The sequence below is a fragment of the Populus nigra genome, chromosome 12 (assembly GCF_951802175.1).
Source record: "Populus nigra chromosome 12, ddPopNigr1.1, whole genome shotgun sequence".
Lineage (NCBI taxonomy): Eukaryota > Viridiplantae > Streptophyta > Magnoliopsida > Malpighiales > Salicaceae > Populus > Populus nigra.
In genome coordinates this window covers 1,124,502-1,149,110 of record NC_084863.1, presented here as the reverse complement: position 1 = coordinate 1,149,110, position 24,609 = coordinate 1,124,502, and the positions used below count along the sequence as shown (strand labels likewise).

General features: G+C 33.2%; 3 protein-coding genes across 4 annotated transcripts; 2 read left to right on the top strand and 1 right to left on the bottom strand.

Annotated features, from left to right (window-relative positions):
- The first annotated feature begins 536 nt into the window (after positions 1–536).
- Positions 537–2,692, top strand: LOC133669172 (heavy metal-associated isoprenylated plant protein 36-like). The gene is made up of 3 exons (XM_062089219.1): positions 537–840; positions 929–1,004; positions 1,372–2,692. The coding sequence occupies exons 1-3, from the start codon at positions 730–732 to the stop codon at positions 2,394–2,396; spliced, it is 1,212 nt and encodes a 403-aa protein (XP_061945203.1). The 5' UTR covers positions 537–729; the 3' UTR covers positions 2,397–2,692.
- Positions 2,693–13,916: 11,224 nt separating this feature from the next.
- On the bottom strand, positions 13,917–16,469 carry LOC133668962 (small ribosomal subunit protein eS21y). Its single transcript, XM_062088976.1, has 4 exons — positions 16,312–16,469; positions 16,122–16,222; positions 15,893–16,025; positions 13,917–14,126 (listed from the first exon to the last, which is right to left on the bottom strand). Exons 2-4 carry the CDS (start codon positions 16,169–16,171, stop codon positions 14,061–14,063), a joined length of 249 nt encoding a protein of 82 aa, XP_061944960.1. The 5' UTR covers positions 16,172–16,222; positions 16,312–16,469; the 3' UTR covers positions 13,917–14,060.
- Positions 16,470–17,347: 878 nt separating this feature from the next.
- LOC133669351 (uncharacterized) lies at positions 17,348–24,609 on the top strand. Of its 2 annotated transcripts, XR_009833883.1 has the most exons (11): positions 17,348–17,552; positions 17,805–17,924; positions 18,025–18,133; positions 18,773–19,024; positions 19,098–19,210; positions 19,463–19,527; positions 20,113–20,357; positions 20,430–20,592; positions 21,523–21,563; positions 21,648–21,851; positions 24,252–24,609. XR_009833883.1 is itself a non-coding variant. In XM_062089447.1 (10 exons), exons 1-10 carry the CDS (start codon positions 17,448–17,450, stop codon positions 21,797–21,799), a joined length of 1,365 nt encoding a protein of 454 aa, XP_061945431.1. In that variant the 5' UTR covers positions 17,350–17,447; the 3' UTR covers positions 21,800–21,961. The 2 variants fall into 2 exon arrangements, 1 of the variants encoding a protein (XP_061945431.1); XM_062089447.1 differs by lacking the exon at positions 24,252–24,609 and having other exon boundaries at positions 17,350–17,552; positions 21,648–21,961.

Below are 24,609 nucleotides of genomic sequence, written 5' to 3'. Positions count from 1 at the left end.
TTTCTTTACATACTAAATATTTGTTTTTAATCCAACCACAACATAGTGCTCAGATTAAAACTAGTCTCTTATAAAACTAATCATGTTGCAAAATATTAAATAAATATTTTTTTTAATTTTTTTTTTCTGAAAGAAATTCCCAATCATATCTGCAAGTAGAAAGAAAGCAAGAAGTAACAAACCTATCAAGTATTAAAATACATTAATTTATTTTAACATCTATTCCTTCTTCACATAGTAAAGTTGTTTAATTTCGACCTTTATTATATAAATCAAGATTTGCACTTTAATCTTAATTAGCTAGAAAGCATTAAGCAAAAGTATCAAATGTCTTTGTGGGCACATTAAGTCCATTGATTTGATGTTAATAGCTAGCTGAGAACCAATCTCTTTTAAAAAGTTTTTTTTGTTTATAATAACAAAGTATTTTTCGCTAATTTAACTTATTTGCCATCCTTTACAACAAAAAAGCTAATCTAAAATTTATGTATCACCAATATTCATATCCTAGCAGCCAGCAGGTTCCCTGTTTTTTCCATCTCATCAAGCACCAACTTTTTGGGCCTACATTTTTTCTTTCTTTTCCTTTTCCTCACCCTTGAAGTTCCTGCAACTTTCATTGTTCTTAAGAGTTTCCACCCATCCTCAAATTCCTTCCCTCACTCTCTCTCTCTCTCTCTCTCACTCTCTCTCTCCCTCTATACAGAACATACACTCAAAATTATCCTAATGGCAACAGAACCAAAGACAGACGCCAAAACAGAAGCTAAACAAGAGGCCAAAACAGAGGCTAAAGAAGTGGTAGTAGAAGGAAACACAGAACCATCTCTCAAGTACAAGGTAACTAGATTAAGCCAAAAAAACTCGTCTTTCTAGGATAAAAATGCAATCTTTCCATGTTTTTAGCCTCATTTTCTTTGTTTTTCAGACGTGGGTGTTGAAAGTCTCGGTTCATTGTGAAGGGTGCAAGAGGAAAGTCAAGAAGATCCTGAATAGCATAGATGGTATGTAAATTAGCGTGAACCCACTAAAACATAGCATTAAATTCTTGATTATTTCTGTTATTTTCTGTTACATTCTTGCAATGTTTTTAAGACTCCCTCATATTTCTTATCTGGGTCCTTTTCATTTTCTTTCAATTTCAAACTTTCGGTAAAGTTATTAATTTCTTTCCAATATTTAGCTACAAAAGTTTCTTACTTTGTCTCTCAATTTTCCCCATCTTGGTTTTTATTCATTTTCACTCGTTTCTTTGCCATTTCTTTTAATTCCCATCTAATATTAAACCTTTAATTTCATAATTTATTGTTAATACTTCTGGTTATCTATTTGCTTCATCAAAGTTTCTAATTTTGTCCATTATATTTGCAGGTGTGTTCACCACAGATGTTGATCTAAGACTACAGAAGGCCACAGTAGTAGGGGATGTTGATGCAGATACTTTAATCAAGAGACTGATAAAAAAGACAGGGAAACATGCAGAGCTGTGGCCTGAAAAAGCTGATAATAATCAGAAAGCAGCAATGAAGAAAGGCAAAGCAAAAAACAAAGACAAGGAAAAAGAGAAAGAGAAAGAAAGAGACAGCAATGAAGAAGGTGGTGATGGAGAAAATAAGAAAGAAGTTAAAGTCAAGGCCGAAGTAGTAAAAATGGAAGACCCTTCTCCTAAAAAAAGTGAAAATGGCGGCCCTAGTAAAAATAGTGAAGGTGGCGGTCATGTGTTTATTGGCAACGCAAGTGAAGGTGGTGCTGTTCAAGTCAAGGAAGTAAAGGTTAATGAGGTTAATGCTAAGCAACCTGCCACCTCACCGTCCGGTGTCCAGTCACCGGTGGCTGACAAGAAAGTTGGTGGTGAAAGTGAGGTTGTAGCTGAGAAAATTGGTGGTGGGGGCAGTGTAGATGGTAGCAGTGGTGCTAAAAAGAAGAAGAAGAAGGGACAGAAAGAGAATAGCAGCAATAATAACAATGGTGATGAGGGTGAACATTCTGGTCACGCACCAGCAGGTACTGGATCACCAGGTCAAGGGCATGTTCAAGTCCAGATCCCACTCCCAGCAAATCACATCCCTCCACGTCACGATCATGTGTATGACTACCCAGCAACTTACTATGCACCCCCAGTGTATGCTGCGAGTAGCAATGTTGCATACCCTAGCACAAGTTATGGTGCCTCATACCATGCCCCACAGTATTCCTATGCGTATATGCATCCCGGCACCCATCCGGGTACAATTAGTGGACCTCCGCCACCTGATTTCCATCCGTACTACTCATCACAGGCGTCTGATTCGTTTGAACCTCCGCCACCTGATTTCCATCCGTACTACTCATCACAGACGTCTGATTCGTTTGAGTTTCTTAGCGACGAAAACCCTAACGCATGCTCAATCATGTGATAATGGCCTGACAAGAAGCGGCAATTAGCACATTGAAGTATCGAAGCCTTATACTACTTGTATAAGTCTACGAGGGGAAAGGGTTATTTTTGTAATGTATGTAGATATATGAAAGGTAAAGTTCTTGCTTGTAGCTTTAAGATTAGGGGATAATAAGAGGGGGATTAGGGTTTGGCGTTTTTCTCTTTGGTGACGGGTGTTGCTGTTTTTAGCTTTATTTTGTACTTTTTACTGTCTCTAAGTTTTCTTTTTTTAAAAAAATCATTTATATATATAGCAGCCTTGATGTTATTGCAGGCCCTCGTATTTTTTTTATTTCTCTAATGTGGAAAGTAGGCTAGCCATTTTGGCTTATTAGAATGTGATTACAGTGACTTATGGGCAATTAGTGTTCAATTAGCATTCAAAAGCACTATAAGCACCCAAGCATGTGGCAAAGAATTGGAGGCTGAAGATCTTGAGAGGAACTTTTCAGTGCATGGATTAACCTAAATTGACACTTGCTAATTAACCATCTGGTTTTATAATTTTTTTTTGTTAATGCAGTATTGTTTTGCCCTACCCACTAAGTTTTCATAATGGGCTGTGATTTTTCTTATGGTGCTTCTGATTAGTTGCACGTAGGACCCGTGTAACCTTTCCAGCACTCTCCTTGTGCGCAAAGTGATTTTTGTTTGTGAATTAGGGACAAAGGAGATTAGATTTTTTTTTTTCAGTGTGTTGTGGGTGCTTTTTAAATAATTTTTCATGTTAAAATATATGTGAATGATTTTTTTTTATTTTTTAAAAATTATTATTGATATCAGCACATCAAAACGATTCAAAATATACAAATCATATTTAATTTTAACAAAAAAAATCAAACTTTTTAAAAATACGGGTTGAACCGCGTTCCCAAACATTCCCTAATATTCCCTAATAGTAATTACAAATTAGTGCAAGATCTTTGATTCCTCGTCACTGTGAAAAAAAAAATCACTTCTTGCTTTTAACACACAAAATAATAATAAAAAAAAAACACCTTGGGTTTGATGAATTTCATTTCCTTTCAATTATTACAGATTCCAGTCAGAGGCATTGACCTTCCATTTCCTTTTCTTTTAATTTCAGTAATTTGCAATGTTATAGTGCCCCTTGGAAGGAATGTTATTAAGACCTGCTCAGTTCAAGAATAAACTCGGTTATCTACGGATTTTATTTTTAATTTTATAGTTAAGTTTAAAATTAAATCAGGTAAAAATTAATATAATCAACTTGGTATATCAAATCACGACTTCGTAAAGCTTGGTTTGACTTATAAATTATTTTTCTTCAAAAACATAACAATTTTTTAAATAATCTTCGAACAATACTGTTTTGGATTTCCCAGATTATTTATTCACGTACTGTTAAAAGAAGGAATAGGGTAGCTAGGGTTCGGGTCTTGGTCCTCCTAGCAAAAATCTAATCCTATAACTTATAGGTAACCGTTAAATTAAAACCTATCACTCGGGTATATGTGTGGGCGCCCTTGAAACAGGGTCCTGGGAGCTGAATTTTTTTATATTTTATTTTAAAAGTGTTTTTTAAATTAAATTAAATTAAATTTATTTTTTATTTTAAATTAACTTTTTCCTATGTTTCCATATAGTTTTAACTTACTGATATTAAAAAAAAATTAAAAATTATTTTAATATACTTTTAAATTCACACTTTGAAAAACAGTAAGGACTAAATCTCTAATCAATCTCGCACATTTGGAAAGTTTCTCTTTCTTCCATGAAAATAACCTTTGAAGTTTGTGTTTGTCTGTCTCTCTTTTTTTCTTTTACTTCTTTTTGTGTTTTCATTTCCATGATGGCGAGGGCTAGTGCAAGACTGCTTTCCAAGTAAAAGCAAGTTTATTTCCTTTATATATATATATATATATATAAAAGAAAAGGTAAAGGTGTACCCTTCCTTGTAAATGCCACTTCTTTTCTTTTCTGCCCTTCTCTCTGGGCTTGGAGAGGAAGGAGCTTGTAAGGGAAGGAAATCATGTGTCGTTTTCATGTTGTGGTCAGAATCACAATGCTTCTTTATTAATTTCTACTTTGACTTCATTGGACTCTTTTGGACCAATATACCCTTTTGTTTTCTAGCAGTGACTCTTTGCCAACTCCATTTGTATCCTTCTGTTAATGACAAATTCCAACTAATTATTTCATTTCATGCACTAATTTAGTGGATTAAAGTGATTTTAAAACTACATTTTAATAATTGGTTTTTTTTTGTTTTTGATGGTGACATATTTTAATCATCGAAAAACACATAAAAACATTTTAATTTGATGTTTTTTAATTGAAAAACAATTAAAAAAATATTTTAACAAGAAAAACTATTACAATACCAATTAAATAGATGGTTATTTGGCATTCCGAACCTTGATATCGAAGGAGAATCTTATCGTTTTGTTCTTGTTCTTGGTTGAGTTGTTCATTTAGCAAATTAAAGTGTTTTTGTAGGCCAATCATGAGCAGAAAATAAATAGTGCTACGTGATTATACAAGTTTTCTTTCATTTTTGCAACTAACACCAAAGTTTTGGAAGATAGACAGAGATCGACTGCATAATCGGGATCTCTAGGCTCTCCTGAGTCTTGGGATGCATTTTTCCTCGCACATGCCATTCTATATAAAACTTCGAAATTGGGTTCAGTTTTCAGTGGAGAATTAAATAAGGTGGTGAGGATGGTCAACCCCATAGAGAAATTTAAGGTTTAAACCTGTATTTACATCGTGCAAATATTATTCTTGCCTGAAAAACAAAGAGAGGAAACTTGGATCCTTCGTATTATAGTTATTAAATCCAGTAATAATATGTTGATTGAAGACCTAGTATAGATCAAGTTTTAAATAAATCAAATGAGTTGATCTAGTGGATCCAATAAATAAACCTGTAATTTAATTGATTTTTTTATTTAAAAAATTAAAATAATATCATATGAATTTGTAAAAAAAAAACATAAAACAATATAATTAAAAAAAAAACACTATAGAACAATATAGTTCTTGCCCGATCCATATCTTGGACCGGCGAGAGAAGCGAACAAAATAATATTTGTCAGGAAAAAAAAAAAGGATAAGATTTTTATGGAGCAGCGATATGAAAGAAGATGATTCATTGAGAGAAGCGTATTCAGTCAATCAGACACGGCATCTGCATATTCCTGACATCATTTACCAAGCAATTTCCATGAATTAGGAACCTGATTCCTTCAGTCCAATCCATCTTCCTCCCCAAGATAACCAATTCTCTTTCAAGCTGTAGTGGTATTATGAGCTCAAACAAGGCTAATAGAAATATATCACCCCCCCAGCTTTGTTATGAGCGGGGCTAGTTTTTTTATAATATATATAAAAAAACAATGATTGGGTGTTGATAGCATATTTTAAACAAGAAGAAAAAATTATGTTAATTTAATTATATGAGTGAAAAAATAACAATAATAAATTAATTGATTTTTTTAAAAAAATAATAATAATAACCGAAAAGAAAAGAACACCTATCAAAAAAAAAATGTTGAATTCCAAGTTAACCTAAGCTATCATTCAAATTTGCAATCCAGGTCAGGAGGTTGAGCTAACTTTATAAACAACAGTTTAAAAAAAATAACGATCATCAATCCTTGACAATTTAAATATAGAAGACTTAAAAAAACAATCAATAAAAAAAACCTAAAAATAAAACACTCCCAAATCTTGGTAAAGCCACCAAACCTTGTGAATCGAATTATACGAATGAGATAGTCTAATAAAAGATAAAATATAAAAATTAATAAAATTTAATTTTTAAAATAGACTAGTTTTAAAAGATGAAACTAAAAAAAAAATTATGTAAAAAGAAAACGTCCAAAAAAATACATGGGTTAACCGCCCAAATCTATTATCAAGGTTATGAGATTATGATAACCTAATTGAAATGAAACTGAAAAAAAATTATAAATCTTATTTTTTAAAATAGATAATTGAGTGATGAAATTAAAGATAAAAAAAAAAAAACTTATGAAAAGAGGGCGTTGCCTCACATAAAAGGAGGCGTCGTGGCAGTTAGCCAACAAACGATGTCTCGCACTCTGATAAAAAAATATAAACACTTTCACTCATTGGTGCATTTGTTGTGTTTAGGGGTGAGTAAAAAAATTAAAAAACCGATTAAATCAAGAAAACCAAAAAAACCGAACCATGAAAAAAAATTAACTAAACCGATTAAAATTTTGAAAAAACCAACTGGTTCGATTTCAGTTTTACAAGCTTGACACTGAAAAAATCGAGCCAAACCGACACCGAAAAAATCGAGCCAAATCGAAAAACCGAGCCAAACTGGAAAAAATCCTAGCCAAAATCGAGCAAAACCAGAAAAACCAAGCTATACCGGTTTGAACCGGTTTTTGTTCTAAAAAAACCGAACCGAACCGAAACTGGTTGTTTGAATCGGTTTCGATTTTTTTAAAAAAAATTTAGTTTGGTTATTTTTTTTTATAAAAATCAAATCGAATAGAAAATGATCACCTCTAATCGTGTTAGTTATTTTTTATATTATATTTTATATTTATCAAATACTAGATTTCTCCTCTGTTAAATGCATTAAAAAAAAAGTTTATATATGTATAAAAGAAAATGTAAATTTGTAGTAGTGTACATGCCACTTCTTTTCTTTTGTACCTCTCTGCCCCTCTCTCTGAACCGGGCCAGGAAGGTGCTTATAAAAGAAGGGAATCACACAATGCTTCTTAATTAACTTCTACTTTGACTTAATTAGACTGTCTTGGACCAACATACCATTTCTTCTCCGACAGTGACACTTCGCCAACTCCATTTGAAGTTTGAACCATTCTGTTAATGACAAATTTCCCAATTAATTATTTAATTTCATTAACTAATTAATGGATTATGGGCGCCTTACATGGTACCAAGTAGATTAGGAACTAACGTCTGGTAGGCCCTACTGAGTAGCACTACAATTCTCTCGAGGGTATCGTTTTCATTCTTAAATCTTGAAAACGACGTGCAAACCTCGACTTTATGAACAGTTCGAGTGTCTCTACTAGCACGATAGCCTTTTGTTTTCGGATATGTTTTAAAATTATATTTTATTAAGAAAATATTTAAAACATATATTTTTTTATAATTTTAATATATTTAATATGTTTTTAAATGATAAATACTTTTAAAAAATACTGTACATCACAATTATACCAATAATACACACGTAAGATTTGATCTTCTAGTAGGTAGTCTTGTGGTAAGAGTTTGAGACTAAAATGTTTGTTTCCCTGTAATCTCAAATTCGAGTCATATGGTTATTAATATAATAACTACTAAAAACTTATATGATTATTAATTTCAGGACCTATAAAATTGATCGAGATAAATATAAATTAGCCCGAATATTCACGATAATAAAAAAAAATAATCATAATTTTGAAGGAAAAAAAACTCAAAATCCACCGATCCTTCCTTCACTAGTCTTTTTCGATGTCTAGAAAGCTCTCGTGGCTTTTTTTTTTTTTTTTTTTCTATTTCCTGCTAGACGGTCACTTGACAATCGGAGCTTGATATCAAATGAGAATCTTACTGTTTTATTTATTTATTTTTTTTTATTTACGTGGGATATCCGGGCCAGTTTGCGCGCACCACGACTATTCCCCACGGCCCACTGAACATCCTGCAAGCCCAGGGGCAGGTTAGACACCGCGGGGGTGACAGGCGTGCACATAGAGGGTTGAACCCGGAACGGGGACGGAACAAGTCACACGATTGACCACAGCAACTAGACCCTCAAGTGCTATTCTTATTCTTTATGGAGGTGTCCTTTCTAACAAAGTAATGATTTTTAAAGGGCAATAATCATGGGCAGTAGATAAACAGCACTGCTGCATGATTATGAGAGTTTTCTCTCATCTCTGCAGCTAAAACCAATGTTTTGGAAGATAGACAGAGCTGTATAATTGGGGTCTCTAGGGTCCCCTCAGCTTTGCTGATGCCTTTTTCTTTGCACGTGCCATTCTATTAAACGAGCTGCAAAAACCTAGAGACAAGTTTAAGAATTAAACCAGTATTGCCATCCTATAAATCTAATTCTCGACTGCAAAATAAATACAGGAGGAAACTTGGTAGGGCAGTCGAGCAATGATTCGTCGATCCATGGTATAGGCCGGGTTTTAAAAATATTAATTTTAAATTAAATAATGAAAAAGTTGATTCAGTTAATATACCATATCAATTCATGATCTAGTTGATTTTATTAAAATTTATATTGATTTTTTTATTTAAAAAAATCATAAAACGATAATGGATAAGATTTATTTTGACAAGTGTAGGGATGGAAAGATTCATTGGGCAATTAGTACCTTTCATTTGAATTCAGTCAATGAAACATGGCATCTGCGTATTCCTGTCATCAGTTACCAAGAAATTTCCAATTATCAGGAACCCGATTCCTTCAGCCCAATCCATCTGCCTTCTTTTTATGCAGAAAAAAAAGTTGATTTGGAAACAAACACAAGCAGACTATAATTTAATCCTTGTAGTTTTAAAAAACTTTTATGTTAATTTAATTTTTTAATTTTTTTTAACTTAACCCTTCTGTCAATTTCATGTTACTTTTTTTTTTAATTTCTCAAACAATAGAACAAATAAAAGAGAATTAGGTAAAATAGAAAAGTTTTACTGCAAAAAAAAAAAAAATACTTTCAAAAAGAATTATTAGATTGATAATGATCAACATTAGTCCGTGGACTATTTAATTATTTATTATACCACATTAGCAATGATTATGGATGGTGGTGCTACGACGAAGCATGATGTCTAGCCATGTTCAATGGAGCATGGATTTACAATTGGATTGCTAGCCACCTGATTTGATGGATTATAATAGTAGTTGTTTTTTAAATGTTTTTTTATTATAAATATATTAAAATAATTTTTATTTTATTTTAAAATATTATGTTTTTGAAATAAAACAAAATGATATAAAAAAATTAAAAAAATTTAAAAATAAAATAAAATTGTTTTTGAAACACTTTCAAAAAATAAAAACGGGATAAACGGTTGAATGTTGGATAAGCATATACCAGAGACAGAATTGCTGCACTAAAGTCCAGGCAAAAAAAAAACAATTGGAAGTCCCAATAACAAGGAAGCAGGCCCACTCGAGCTAGATGTTTTGAGCCACTTGCCCCATTTAAAAATTGTAGGTGGTCAGTATTGGCTCTAGTTATCGTCCAGAAAGGTGTGCAGGTTGCTGAACACCTGCCCTCGTCCACGTGTCATCAACCCAGTTGGAGTGGTTCATGTTTACCATTAGTGGCAAAGATATTGTAGACAGCAGCATTTTGTATGGAGTTGGAGGAAGAGGTATCAAATCTTATGACTTTCCATTGATAAGAGCTGCAGAAGTGGTTTTTTATTTTAATAAAATGGGTGTGCATATGTCATAGCACAATAATAGTCTAAAGTATATTAAAAAAACACTCTTATGCATCCATACCATAATCTAAGATTAAAATGCACTGATTAAAGTATTATATAATATATATTGCCTATAATTCATGATTTAAAATGTGCAATTATTGTATATTCGGTGATCTATCGAATGTGTTTTCTAGCAATACTGTTTGAATTAAATTAAGGTATTGTATATCAAAATATATCAAATTAATATATTTTTAAATTGTGTATTAATCTATCCTTATATAATATCTTCTATATAAATATATTTTTAATTTATTATTTTCTAATAATATTGCATTTTAAAGTAATTTGCTTGTATATATAAATAATGAAGTATTATTATTAAAGGTGTTTTTAAATGTTTTTCCAAACTTTGATAGACAAGAAATATTTGAAAAAAAAAGGAAGGAATATCAGAAAAGTTATTAGATGTCATTTTCATTGAGATTTAGGGAAGTCCATCCATTGCCCATTGGTCAGTAATTAAATATATTTTTAATTTATTATTTTCTAATAATATTGGTACTCGCCTTAAGTACCATGCAATAATTAAGTATTGGTACTCGCCACCTGCCTTGATATGCGGTTATGCATTGCTTTGGCATCTTAGAAATTGCAGTTCAAATTATATTTTAGTGTGTTTTAAAAATGTTTTTAACTTTAAAAATATTAATTTGATTTTTAATAGTTTTATTATACTGATATAAAAAATATTTTAATATATTTTTAAATAAAAAATAATTTTAAATAATATTTTACACCATAATATCAAACATACAAAAATCGTAAAATAAAATCCAGTTTAAATTACTTTTATGTGCTTTAAAAATTAAAAAAACAACTATGTATTTATTTAAGGATTTTTTGAATATTGAATTTTTTTTCCAGTCACCCTTCAATTTAAAGAAAAGAATGCGAATTTTTTCTCCATAAACACAATAATATAAACATGAATCACTCATTTAAAATGAACTACCTGAAAAAGGATTTAATATTGGTATATAACAAATTGATCTCATAATAAAACTAACAAATATTAGTTTTTTTTTTTAATTTTTATTCCAGGAGACGCGTGTTTCTTTATAGACCAATGAAACCACGACAAGACAATAAAATCGAGTAATAATCGCAAATAAATCTTTTTCAAAAAGACAAATTTATTGAAATTAATATCACTTTTTTTTTGCCAGAATATTATATATATAATGACATCTGACCGTTTTTTCTCTCCTCAATATCCCGCAATGACTTTCTCTCTTCACTAATAACTTCCAAGTTCCAGGGACCGAAACAAAAAGAAATTAAAGTTCTGGAAAATATATGAAATGGTAAAACAATAGGGACCAAACAATCAATAAACTAAAAATTACAGGGAGCACATTTAAGTTTTTTGTTCCTATATCTAATGGGTATGTTTTCTTAAATTAAATTTGTCATTATTTTTTTAACTTCTATATTTAATTACTCAATATCTCGCAATGTCTCTCTCTCTTCACTCATAACTTCCAGGGGCCGAAACAAAAACAAATTAAAGTTTTAGATAAAATATGAGATGATAAAATAATAGGGACCAAACAATAAATAAATTAAAATTTACAGGGAGCACATTTAAGTTTTTCGTTCCAATATCAAATTGGGGTATGTTTTCTTATATTAAATTTGATTATTATTTTTTTAATTTCCATATTTAATTACAAATAAATTTTTATTTTATAAAATTATTTTCAATTCAACACTAAAATGTCATTCGACAATTTGTATGTATTAAAAAAAATATAAATCAAGTTAGCCCAAGTGATAAAAACATCGCCATCTTAGTGCATGAAAATAAAGATTAAAACAACGTCATCTTGTAAATTTTTGTTCCTTCGTATCAAACCAGATTTTAAATAGGAAATAGGTCACTTGAGGTAAGCCCTGACATGGTTCAATTTAAAATCCAAGGTAGGGGACATAGTTCTTGGTTTTCTCGACATGGTCTTTAACTTTAATCTTCCATTTATTTTATTAAATAAAGGCAATGCATATTCTACCAGGAAAAAAAAAATATCTAGTAGGTGATCTAGTGATAAGAACTTGAGATTAACATGTTTGTTTTTTCCTATAATCTCAGATTTGAATCATATGTTGTTAATATGATTACCACTAGAGACTTATATATTCATTAATTTTAGAATTTAAGAAATTAGTTGAGATATGCGCAAGCTGATCCGGACATCCATGTTAATAAAAAAAAATCTTTCTGCTATATAAAATACATTGTTAAGGGATGCATTTTTTTAATTGCTGAGATTTTGTTTTTGACATGGTTTGTGGCGGAACGCGACCAAACGACTAGCAACCAAGAAATGAGGAAAGCTTTTGGGCAAAGTTAATATTAATATTAGTATTAATAATAGGAAGACACCACAATATTATTATTTTTGGAAAAAAAATCACTACCTCCGTATGTCCCGTTTTCGTTGACCGTTTCTTTCTTATTACTAAAAACACTTGGCGTGGAGACTGACACTGTTATGGTTGAATCCCTGTTCTGTTTCTTTCAAATTGCCATTATCTTAATAAAGAGACTCTTGCTATTTCGGTCGAGCCTGTCAGTGGCTGTTTCCTGGATTGTTTTTTTAGGTTCTTATTAAGATATAGTAGATCAACATTGTTTTTTAAATTTTTATTTTTTTATTTTAAATATATTTTTTTATTTTTTTAGATTAAATATTCTAATATTAAAAATAAAAAAATATCATTTAAAGAAAAAGTATTTTGAAAAGACTCTTTTGAAATGGCTGTACAGAGTGAAAGAAACGGTTGGTTGATAAGGAGGAAAGGGAAATGGTGAAAGATGAAATTAGGGAAAAGGAGACAATTTTGTGTGGAAAGTGTCCAGATTTAAAGATTCGACATCACTTTGGCAGGAAAGCAGTGAAGGGGGCAATTTTTATTGCTGAAATCCGGGATGAGACCGTTGATGTCACGACGGTTCCCTATCAGGCTGCAACGGAGGTGCATTTTGCCAGGATACAGAGATGTGGGATCTACAATGCTGGTTTTGAATGCCTCGGGGGTATATGGAACGGGAGGTGGTGGAAAGATAATTTGTTCAAAGTTGTAATTGCAACTTTATCCCAGAATTCAGATGTCATATGTCAGTAGGATTCGAGGGGAGACTGCAGAACAACTTGGGTTTTCATTCAGTATAGAAATTGAATTAGGGATAGCCAATCAATTGCGCAAGAGGCTGGAGGAAGAGGAAAGGTTGCCGTTGATCGGCGGAAGATAATTGATATACAAGCAGTCGGAATTCCTCTTCCTCCCAGCCATGGATGCAAAAATATTGCTGACTTCTAGAAACGTCGAGGTTTTAGCAAATGGGATGATCTAAAAGACCTCTATGTTGCTTGCGAGCTGTTTAAAAACATGGCAGGAAAAGATTTCTAAAAACAGAGAGTTTTATATGAACGTTTAAATTGATAGCATAGTAGGTATATTAGCTATATCTTTAAGAGGCCTCGTGTTAGAAAAACCTCCAAGTCTTGTATAGCTAGGAGTAGAGCTTACGATCTTACAGCAAATTCTAATTATAAATACAATGAGTAGTTTCACAAGAAGACACCATCTTTATAAAACTCAGATGAAAGCACAGCAAAAAATGACGTAGCAAAAATATGGTGTTGTGAAACAAGAAATTCAGGTTTGTTCGACGACTTGTGCTGGCACCACACTTTTCAAACCTGATCATATGGTGTCGTGGAACCACAAAAAGTCAAAAAGGTTTGGTCTTTTGAACAAAATATATGGCCCGATGCATTCCTAGTTCTAGCAAACCCATTATAAAATCTTAGAGGTCATGCAGTTGTGTTGTTAATCCCCTACCGCCTCATTTCGAACAGAAAGAGTTGGAAATTGGAGGCAAGTTTCGAGGCACTTCCGACTGCAAATGATCGCAATACTAACGGGTCTTCAACGTGATGGAGATTGCCCCCACCTCACTACAAATTGTGGATTCTAAAACTTAAAAAACTTGGATGGAAAATTATTAAAATCCTGGACATAACGAAATTTCAAAATATAATAGCTAAGTAATAGATTCTTGTTCGGGCAGAGAACTAAAAGAACATGGTTCACGAAAATGAGAGCAGTTGTCACTTTCTTGCACTAACAATGTTTGAAGGACAAAAACAAAACTCTAATGCAGTTACTGCTGGCGGAGTTCAGTCTTCTTCTTTTGCCAAAGCCTGTCAACGGCACTGTCAGCATCACCCTGGAAGTATATCAGCATATTCACATGTGAGTTGGGCGCAAAAAAAAGTAAAAATGTATCAAGGCATGAAGAGAGTAATAAACCCAACGTTATATCTACAAGCGAGGGTATAATCAAGGAACCTGATACTTTTTTACGTTAATAAAGTTCAGGGGAAATCCGTACATTGTGAATAAGGAGCTAAACGAATAGCCATGAATGAATAGATGCAATAAACATGGCAACATATTCACCAAGTCCTAAATGACAAAATAAGCCTTTTCTCTCCAATGAGGATCTCTTCCATTTAAAAGACATGATGGTTATACTATCTATTTGAATGATGAAGGATAGGGTTATCTAAATCAAATCCATTTGTAGAATGGGCCACGACTTCTTGAACCAAGCACACGAGCAAAGTTTGCTAACGATAAGATGCTATACAACATAAACTCAAAAGGCTATAAAATAAAAGGGACCCCAGTCAATCAAATATTCAGTCTCTGAAACTCAAAAGTCTGCATATGAATTTTCTGCTGCATTAAGAACTCCAAATCACAAATATTGTTCGGTTTGTAAGAATATATAAATGTTAGAAAGCCCTCAGATCTCATAGCTTCTGAGAATCACATATGATTTAAAACTAATGGCATTCATCAAAAGCCTTCACACAACACCACAATATATAAATGTGTGCAAAAGGGTGGAGATGTGGAGAAGGAGGTGGTGGAGGAGGAGGAGGTGGAAGTGGTGGTGAGTGAAGCCTAGTGATGAACAGCACATCAGCAACCATTCAACAAAGTTTATGTTGTGCATCATCGGGCAAAGCATAGATAAACAAAACAGAACCCCGATCAAGAAAATTAGAACCAAAATGTGTTTGCTAGCAAAAGCTAAATTATTAAGTCTTTGGTGAGATAAATAAATATTATCAAAAGATAAAACTAATTATTCAAAAGGGAGACCAACAAAAGCATGGCATTATACTATCAACAGAAAACTGATCAAGTTATTAGTGAAGAAGTGAAGAGAGACAATAATTTTAGTTTTCTAAAATGAAATAAAAGTTCAAAAGCCCTCAGATCTCATAGCTTCTGAAAATCATACATGATTTTTCGCTAATGGGGTTCATCAAAAGCCTTCACACACCACCACAAAGTGTACTTTTGTGTGCATAAAAGGTGTGTGGCGGAGGTGGTGGAGGTGGATGAGGTGGGGAGTGAAGGCTATCAATGAACAGGCCATTTGCAACCATTCAACACAGTTTGTATTGTGCATCATTGGGCAAAACACAGAAAATAAAACAATAAAATCCCAAGAAAAGTAATATTAAATAATACTTACAAGACAAAAAACCAGACATCCATTATCAAGATGGGTGGATAAATATCATTGTAAGAATAAAAATAAAAACAAATCATCTTAGGAGATTTTGATAATCCAAATGGAGGCACTAGACTATCCAACAAAGGAACTAATAAGCTATTAGATCCAAAAGAAAAAAGGCCAGAGAGGATACTCTAAGCATGATCATTAACTCTTTCCCAGACTAGAATCCTAAACCAAAGAATCCATGTTCTAACGCCACGACAGCCCCATCTACATAGGTCCAAACACTACCCATCTCCATCGATTGGAGCCTTCTATCAAGGGATATTAAAAAAAACGAAAAAATCAACAGCAGCAGCAATAACAGACAATAAATAAGCTACGTGTTAACAAAGAACACCAAAAAATTCACAGTAGATTTCTAATTCGAGGCAAGAAAAATAAGAGCAAGAAAATACCTGGGCACGGACGAAGCCACATAGCGCAAAAGTGGTGAACTGGCCAGTGTAATGACCACTGGCATCCAAATGACCAATATTAATCTGAACAGACGCATGGTCCTTAGAGGTGATAAGCCTGTTTGTGGCGGAGCTGCAAAACAACATAACAATAAAAGCAACCTTAACTAAGATTCCTTACCTTAAAAAAACCAAACCAAAAATAGACAGGCAGAGAAAGTTAAGATACCATTTCCTGGGGATGTAAAGATCCATGTTTTGTCCCTCTTCGTTCTGCATCTTGTCTGCTTTTGATTTTCTACCCCAAATACAGTTTAAGCTCTAAATCACCTGATTTTACAAACAACCCTTCTTTAAGAAACTTGTCCACTTCACAGTTATTATCAAAGAAAAGGAGGATAGAGAGAGAGAGGGAGTACCAGGAAGAGGAGAGGCTGCCACTGCTAGGGTAAGCTGAGTAGGAGATGAAGGCTTTCTTTGCTGTTTTTTATATGGCTGCAGAACCCTAGTGTTTAGTTGTGATTATATATGGACGGAAATGCCCCTGATGACTTTGCAGTTTAATGCTAAACGTTGCCGTCTGTTTGAAAACTTCGTCTGTGCGTTATAAGTGCATCCTTCGCCTCTGTATAATTATTTTAGGATATTTTCCTAAATATGCTTTTTTTTTTAATATACACACACATATAAAAATTCTTTTTAATTTTTTTAGGTGAAAATTTTTTCTTTTATATTTGATTTGGAAATTGAGTAGTGCTGCTCTTACGAGAATTCTCTCCGAAATCTCATTCTAAAATCTTCATCATATCACTCTTGAATTTAATTTTTTTTTAAGCTATTTAAGTAAAGGATTATTCTTCGAGTATTGAAATGGATGGTAAATAAAGAAAGATATATTTTTTGAAAAAAAAAACAAAGAAAAACTCGAAGGTTTCCTCAAAAGCGATGCAAATTATGAAAAATTGAAGTAGTGAGTTGTAAATTACCAAGTTCAAAGCTCTCTTGCCATTGCTCGTGATCACGTTGTTGCGTGCTTCGTGGCAAAACTAGGGGACAAGCGGGGTCGGGCCTTAAAAAATCCCAATAATATCATGGCTTGAAAATAATAAATTTAATTTTTAAAATCAAAGCAAGTAATATTTAAGTTTTGACATCCTAGAAAATTATCCTAACTCTGTCCGTAATTATATTTTACTGTAAGTTTAGAGTTTTTTGAGTTTTTAAAGTGTTTTTTTAAATTATTTTTAAAAAATTTTAAATTGTTTAATTATATTTATATTAAAAAATATATTTTTAAATAAAAAATATTTTAAAAAATAAACATAAAATCGGCTCTAATACATGTAAAACGGACCCATTGATTTCAGAACACGATTTATATTTTAGGTAAACAGCAAACAAGTCATTGTGTAAAAAATCCTAGATATCAGTATATAATTCATTTACAGAAGTAAAATTAGGAATATACTTATTTCTTCCCGCCAATTCCATAGCGAGAAAATTCTCGTCTATTTATCGCTACACACATTTGGGGGAAAGAGAGAGAATCACAAAGATGGAGTTGAGTCTCAGCGGAAACGCGCTGAAAACCTTCGCTCGCTCCATCACGTGCCTCTCACGTATCGGCAACGAGCTTGCTATCCAAGCTTCTCCTTCTCAGGTACTCGCTCCTTTTCACTTTCCCTCTCTCCAAACACGTTCGGAAACTGAAATTTGTTGTTCTTTATCTTCAATTAGTTTGTAATCACTATTTTAATTTATTTCATGTTTTTTAATTAATTATTTCTGATTTTAGGGTTTTAAGATAGAGAAATGCTAATTACACTCACTCTAGTAGGAATTAAGTACAAAAAAAGCGTTATTGGTTGGTTAATCATCGATTAGGTTTAAATTTTGGATAACATTTCTCCAGCTTTCGCTCCACACGCTACATTCATCACGATCTGCGTACCAGTGTATTACATTTAAGGCGAGTTTCTTTGATGTGTATACAGTTTCCGGTACCGAAGTCAAATTCAGTGTGCTTCTGAAGGTAATTAATGGTCATAGCCTTTTAATTTGAGATTAGAATTAAGTAATGGTGTTAGGTAATCTAGCGGTGTTGATTACTGACTTTGCAAGCGTGTGTTCAGGCGATTTGTTCGGTTCTTAGGACGCCAATTGCAGGTGTTGATCATCTGAGTGTGCATTTGCCTGATCCGGATGCTTCTAAAGTGAAATGGACTTTGGAATGCTTCAATGGTAAATGTGTTTGTTTTTTAGTGCTTTGTATACTACTCATTTAATCGCTGTATACTTAATATTGGGAAGTGGAGATGATTGGTGGTTGGCGCCTTTATATGGTTGGTGATAATAATATCTAACGGATACTATAGTAGAGTTTGCTGGCAACAAAGTGAGAGTTCAACTGCTACTTCGGGGGGCATTATATCTTTATGCATTTTATGCAGGGAAACCATGGAAGATATCATTTCAATGATAGTAGTAAGAAACATGGTTACTCCAGTATGTTTCATGCCTTAGTGTCCAATAAAGACTTGTTGAGTTGATTTGTAATTGAAGGTCAAAGTTAGTCGCGACTAGTCCTGACAAGAATTATAAAGCAAGGAAGCTAGTATAGTGACAATTTGCCCCTGTAAATACTATCGTATTCCTTGAATTGTGTTTGTGGCATTAGAGTCTTCAAATTTCAGGTTCCAATTGAACTACTGATGTTGCCCACATCCTTTTATTCTTGACTGTTTGCTTGGAGTGCTTCTGTGAAATGTTGTTATCGGAGATTCAGAGTACAACCATAATTACCACACAAGTTTAATTATGTAGTGTGTTATATATTTGATTCTTTTATGGTCACAACAAATTCATAGCTCCTACGTTCAGGTATGAGAAAATCCTATTGGATTACTTGCAATGTTGAGCCGGACATTCAACGTCTGTCTCTTGACAGGAGAAGATATCCAAGCAGCTTAGTTGTGAGACCTCATGATCTTAACAGACTGCTTGCCAATTTTCAGTCATCACTCCAGGAGATCACCATCATTGCAACAGAACGTGCATCCATGGCTTCTGACACTGAAAATGAAATAGGAGGAAAAGCTGTTGAACTTAGAAGTTACATAGACCCAACCAAGGGTGCGAACTCATGATTTTTTGCATTCCTGACCATTTCAAACAGGATATTCATGCTTCAAATTTTCAACTGCAGACAACGACTCTTCACTGCACACTCAGCTGTGGATAGATCCAGCTGAAGAATTTGTCCAGTATACTCACAGTGGAGACCCTGTGGATGTGACATTTGGTGTGAAGGAACTGAAGGTTTAGTGGTCCTGGTTCTGATCCCAAAGCATATCATTTTAGTTTTCATAACAGTTGTGTCATTTGCTCAAGTTGACTAATCCTTATTCTTTTTAACAACCCTTTATGACATTTAAATGGAGATTAATGCCAGCTAATCATGGTTCCTGTTGTTATAATTATTGTCATGTTATTTTCTGGTTTGATTTTTATATTTTGACCAAAGAGTTAACATGTCTATTTGGGTGATTTGTCATTTTTTCTAAATTGCAGGCATTTCTTTCTTTCTGCGAGGGTTGCGAAGTTGATATTCATATATATCTTGAAAAGGCTGGAGAGTAAGATGTTTCTTCTTTATGTTTTAGTTATTAACCTTCTGTTTCATTTTCTTGCCTTCTTGCCCTTTGCCCCCTTCCTGAAGAATGGTTACTCATTTTATGAGTTTCATGTTCAACCGCTGGATTCAGCCTATCTGCAGACTGACCATGATGTTAAGTATCCATTTGGTCACAAATTGAAGCCTCAGCATGTTTCCATGTGAAAAGTTTCTGGCAGTCTTCATCCATGAATATGTGTGTGCACGCAGCATGGCCTTGATTTATAATTACATTAAGCTAAAGAGATAAATTTCTGTAGATTGAATGCAATTCAGTGGAACATTAGCCTAGAAGTGTTGCTAGTAATATTAGTATTTGCAGATTGATTTGCATTGCTTAACACTGACAATTCAAACCTTTGTTAAAAGAGAAGCTAAATCCCAAGTTGTATTGCATCAGTAATTCAGACTCGTGCATTTGTATAACACCATTAATGCACACTGCATCAGCAGCCCTTGTTTGTTTTTTCTTGCCATTTGGGATTTAGTATTAAGATTATCTAAAAATATGATTCCATTTGTGCAAAAACCATTTGTTGGTATACAGGCCTATTTTAATGGCACCAAAATTTGGTCTGGATGATGGATCGAGCTCAAACTTCGATGCTACTCTTGTACTTGCAACCATGCTTATATCACAGCTCCATGAAGGAAATCGACCAGAACCTCCACAAGCCACGGCACATGGTCAGGCTGCAGATGGGACAGGGTCGCAAGGACAACAAGAGAGATGTGGAGTCAATGTATCTGAACATCCATCTGATCACACCAGAATTTGGTCTGAACTTTCAGGTAATTGTTCAAAGTTTCAATGCCGACTTTATATGTGCACCTGCAAATCTTGCATACTTTCACTTCATGCAGGAAGTGCAGCAAGAAGTGGTAGTGGTGGTGGTGCTGAAGCAAGGCAGGCTCCAGGAGAAAGAGACTTGAATGCTAATGAACAGAGGGAAATCCAAAGGATCAGCACAATGCATATATCCAAAGACACATCTGCTAGAGAAAATGTTGCTGTGAATCCTAGTCTGTATCCTAACTGTTACTGTTTGTTTCAGTATGTTACCTTGTCTGTTTATGTGATTTTTAGATTTCTCGTCGCTTTAATTTCTAGTGATGGAACTTTGCATCTCTTTCTCTCAAAGTATGTTTGGTGGGCAATGTCTCCAGTCTTACAGGCCACTAGCTGGCACAGAGAACTGGATGGACTGCACATGCAGGTTTCAGCCTCTAACATGGTCATAATAAAAATTTTTGTTGCATTAAGTAGATAATTTGGATATAGCTAATATTAGTGTTTTGAGTTGCTTGGAACTAAGGTACAAGGACTTTGATATGTGGCCCACACAGGTAATTCACAACTTGATATTATTGCTCCATTTGTCTTCATCTTTTCCAACCGTATGGATCCGTGTTTACAATCTGCAAAGGCAAAAAAACAATTTCTGTTGGTGAATATAAAAGCATACTTAATTCAGTTTTTTTGCATTTTTGGTTGAGTTTGGTAGTTGTGAGCATAAATTTTAAGGCTTTGATTTGTATTTTCAACTCAAAATTATCAAAGCACTATTCATATGAATGGAAAGATGTCCATGACATGTGCTTGCTGACCAGGAAATTGCGAGCTTGAATCTGTTAGCAATCCTCACAAAAGAGGGCTCTTTTGTTTTTTGGCAAGTAGATTGAAAGCATGAAAAAAAATGAAGTAAATGCTCTCAAACATTTTATCCACGCCATAACCAGGTTCTTTGTTCTGTGAAATTTCTATATAACTAATCAATTTAGATTCTCCCTGAATATCATTACTTGTTATCAAAACTGGAATTCCAATAGCACAAAAAATATCATGCACTGGCATGACTCCACCATAATATTACTATAATGTTTGTATTAGTCTTTTGCACTAATTCTGATGCCTATTTGATGATTTGAATTTCAATTCCTTGACTTGATGTATTAGCGGCCATCCTGTGCAAAAAGATCATGCAAAAGAAGCCCAAGGTTAGTTGTAGTCTTCTGTTGGGCTAACCTTAAAAATGTTTTCCCCTGCTATGTACTTACAATTTTTCGATTTTCTGCTCCCAGAGAGATCAGAAACTAATGCACATAGTTTTTCACAACGTCATCCTAGTAACTGGGTGGACGCTGATGAGGATGAGGATGAGGATGATGATGGTGATGCAGATGGAAATGAATTGTGTGTTCAGTCAACACCGCCTTACTATGAAGAACAGTAGACTATGGATTTCCTTGTCCCAGTGACAGTTTGCGTTCTACCTTTATACTGTTGTAAGTGTGCGCCTTGGATAAATTGGTGTAAAATAGTCATTATACGGGATACAAAATAGGTGTTTTTTTTAATATTTTTTTTTCTTATATTGACAGGTGCCTATTTCTTATATTTTAAATTTAGTTTAAATTATTTGAAATTGTTGACTCTCAAGTTTTCTTTGAGTTCTTTAAAAATGCTAGTGTTATATAAATTTTTTTGTGTTTTGGATAATTTTTGCCCACTCTCAAATGTAGTGATTGATTCAGGTTTTGAAAATTCATCTGGTTGTTTTTTTAATATTTTAATTTTTTTAGGGATTATACTTTGTTGTTTTTTATTAATTTTAAAAATAATTCAGGGTATCTTGAATTTTTAAATTCATTGTATTTGTTAAATTTATGTCTTTTTTAAAGTTTAGAAAAAAATAAGCTCACATATGCTGTGGGTTGTATCTTTATTTTCCTAACTTAAAAAAAATTGAGATGTTAGGATGTTTGAAATTTAATGCATAGTGGCTAAAAACACTTTAAATCGTAAAATTAAAACGTATTGGGTGATATAATAAGAGGGTGACATGTTTAAATGATACAGACTAGCAATGATTAATTTATAAAACCTAAGATGTTAATTAAATTAAATTAATTAATATGATGCATATGGTTTTAACTTCGTTATATTTTGAACATGCATGCGAGCCATAATTTTACTTTCATGATTTTTTTTGTGCACTATATAAATTAATTTTATTTTTAGAGATAAAAAAAAATTATATTGTGATAAAAAAAAAGCTTTGGGACAGAAAAATACATTTGCATTAGATAAAAGTATTGGCTTTGGATATTAAGTTTATCTATATTTTATTTTTATTGAAAAATTTTCTTTTTATTTTTTATAATTTCATCAATGCAATCGATTTTCAGTTGATTTAATTAACTTTGATTTTTTTTCAGATGATTTTCAGTTGATTTAATTAATACATGCATGAATTTTTCAATTTATTATTATGATTGTTTTTCTCAAAAAAAAAAACATTAAAAAAACATGAGCATTTATTTTTCTAATAAAAAAAATTATAACCCGTAATGAGATGTAAATTAACGATTTATTTAGCTAGATAAGTGTCTAATCTTTTTAATTTATTATTTGGTTTTTTTCCTCAAAAAAACATTAAAAACAGCCATTTTCAATTTTTTTTGCTAAAGAAAAAATTTGTTCCCCGCCGTGTAGCGCGACTAGTTTAAGCTTAATGCCATTTTCTTCTTAAAGTTCATTTCCTTGGACAAATCTTAGCAGTAGTATTTTTTTTCTTTAGTTCTCTTGTATTGTACAAAAAATCCCAGTGAATATTGCTTTTAAAGCAATTTTCTGACAGATTAAAAGTAAATAGAGAAAATACTCAAAGTAACCAATGCACTTTGAACTGAACGTGTTTATATTGTTGGAGTTTTGAACTTCATCCAAATATAAACAAAGATGACATAAAATGATAGAATTAACTATAAAAACAATGAAGCATATGATAAGGGGTAGTTTATTGCATTTAGAAATTAGAAGAGTGCTGTCCTACTCTTGTACAATGTTCATGCATAAGATCAAAATAGATGCTCCATTTTCTATTCATGGAAAAGCTTGACATGTTCGTGCTGGTTCTGTGCTGATGAACTTCTCCACATTGTTGTTTTGACGCTGACTTTTTACGTGCACGTTTATTGGACCCAGCCTTGAAAGTAGATATTGGCTTTCATTAATGTCCTCTCAGATATTGAGATGATATTTCTGGGACATGATGTGTGAGAGGACATCTGGATCGGAAGCTGTCAACTTCCAAGGTTGGGCTATGGATCGGTGGATGGTTCAAGAACTTACGTGGTTCATCCATCGTCCGTCACAATGCATTAATTAGATGGGCCCTCTCTTTGTCATGTTTGTGAAGCAAATCTTATCATTGATTTTTAAATGAAGTTATCTTGCAGCGCTTATTGCCCTTGATTTGATCCTTTTAACTTGGAAAAAGGTGAAGGTTTCACTTTCATAATTGATCTTACAGTGCCACTGATAATTGTCATATCAAGCTGGTGCTGTAGAAGGCAAGAAGCAAAGTAAAAATTGAGGACAATTGATTGAAAAGCACTGTCCCACTTGAGACACCTCTCTCTGTTGATAAACAGAAGAAGATGCTCAGGGGGTGAAAACACAGTAATGCTGTTTTAGACTGCTGCTATTACATGTTCTTTACAGATGATGAACTGGCTTTTTCTGAATTCTCCAAAAAAAGCAAGTGTTTTTCTGGCTGGAAAATGCATCCAGTTTCGGGATCACATCTTCATGAAAATGGCCCTTGAGATGTTGTAGCAACTGTGATGTGAAACTTCAATTCAAGGAGCTTCTTCCAACCTCGTTTTTTATTCTGTTCACAGGTTCCCGGAGAAATCACATAGCTTGCCCTCCTGTGCACCAAGCTCTCAATCAGCACAGCTCGGAACCGAACACGAGATAAGTTGATCGTGCATATTTTCAGCGGCTCTGTAAATACACTTGGGAGTCGAACTGCCACCAGAAGGAATAAAGTATCCCATGTTAGACAGATTTCTTGATACATTTTCCAGTCAAGTAAGATTCTGTAGTCTCTCAACTGTTCACAGACACCAAGGAAGTAGACGGCAAGTAGTAATATTCAACTTTGTTCAGTTCCGCTATGTTTGTTGTTGTGATGGGCTAGATGTTAACATAATTGAAAGTGTTTGTTAAATCAACACATCATAATTTTGCTTTGAA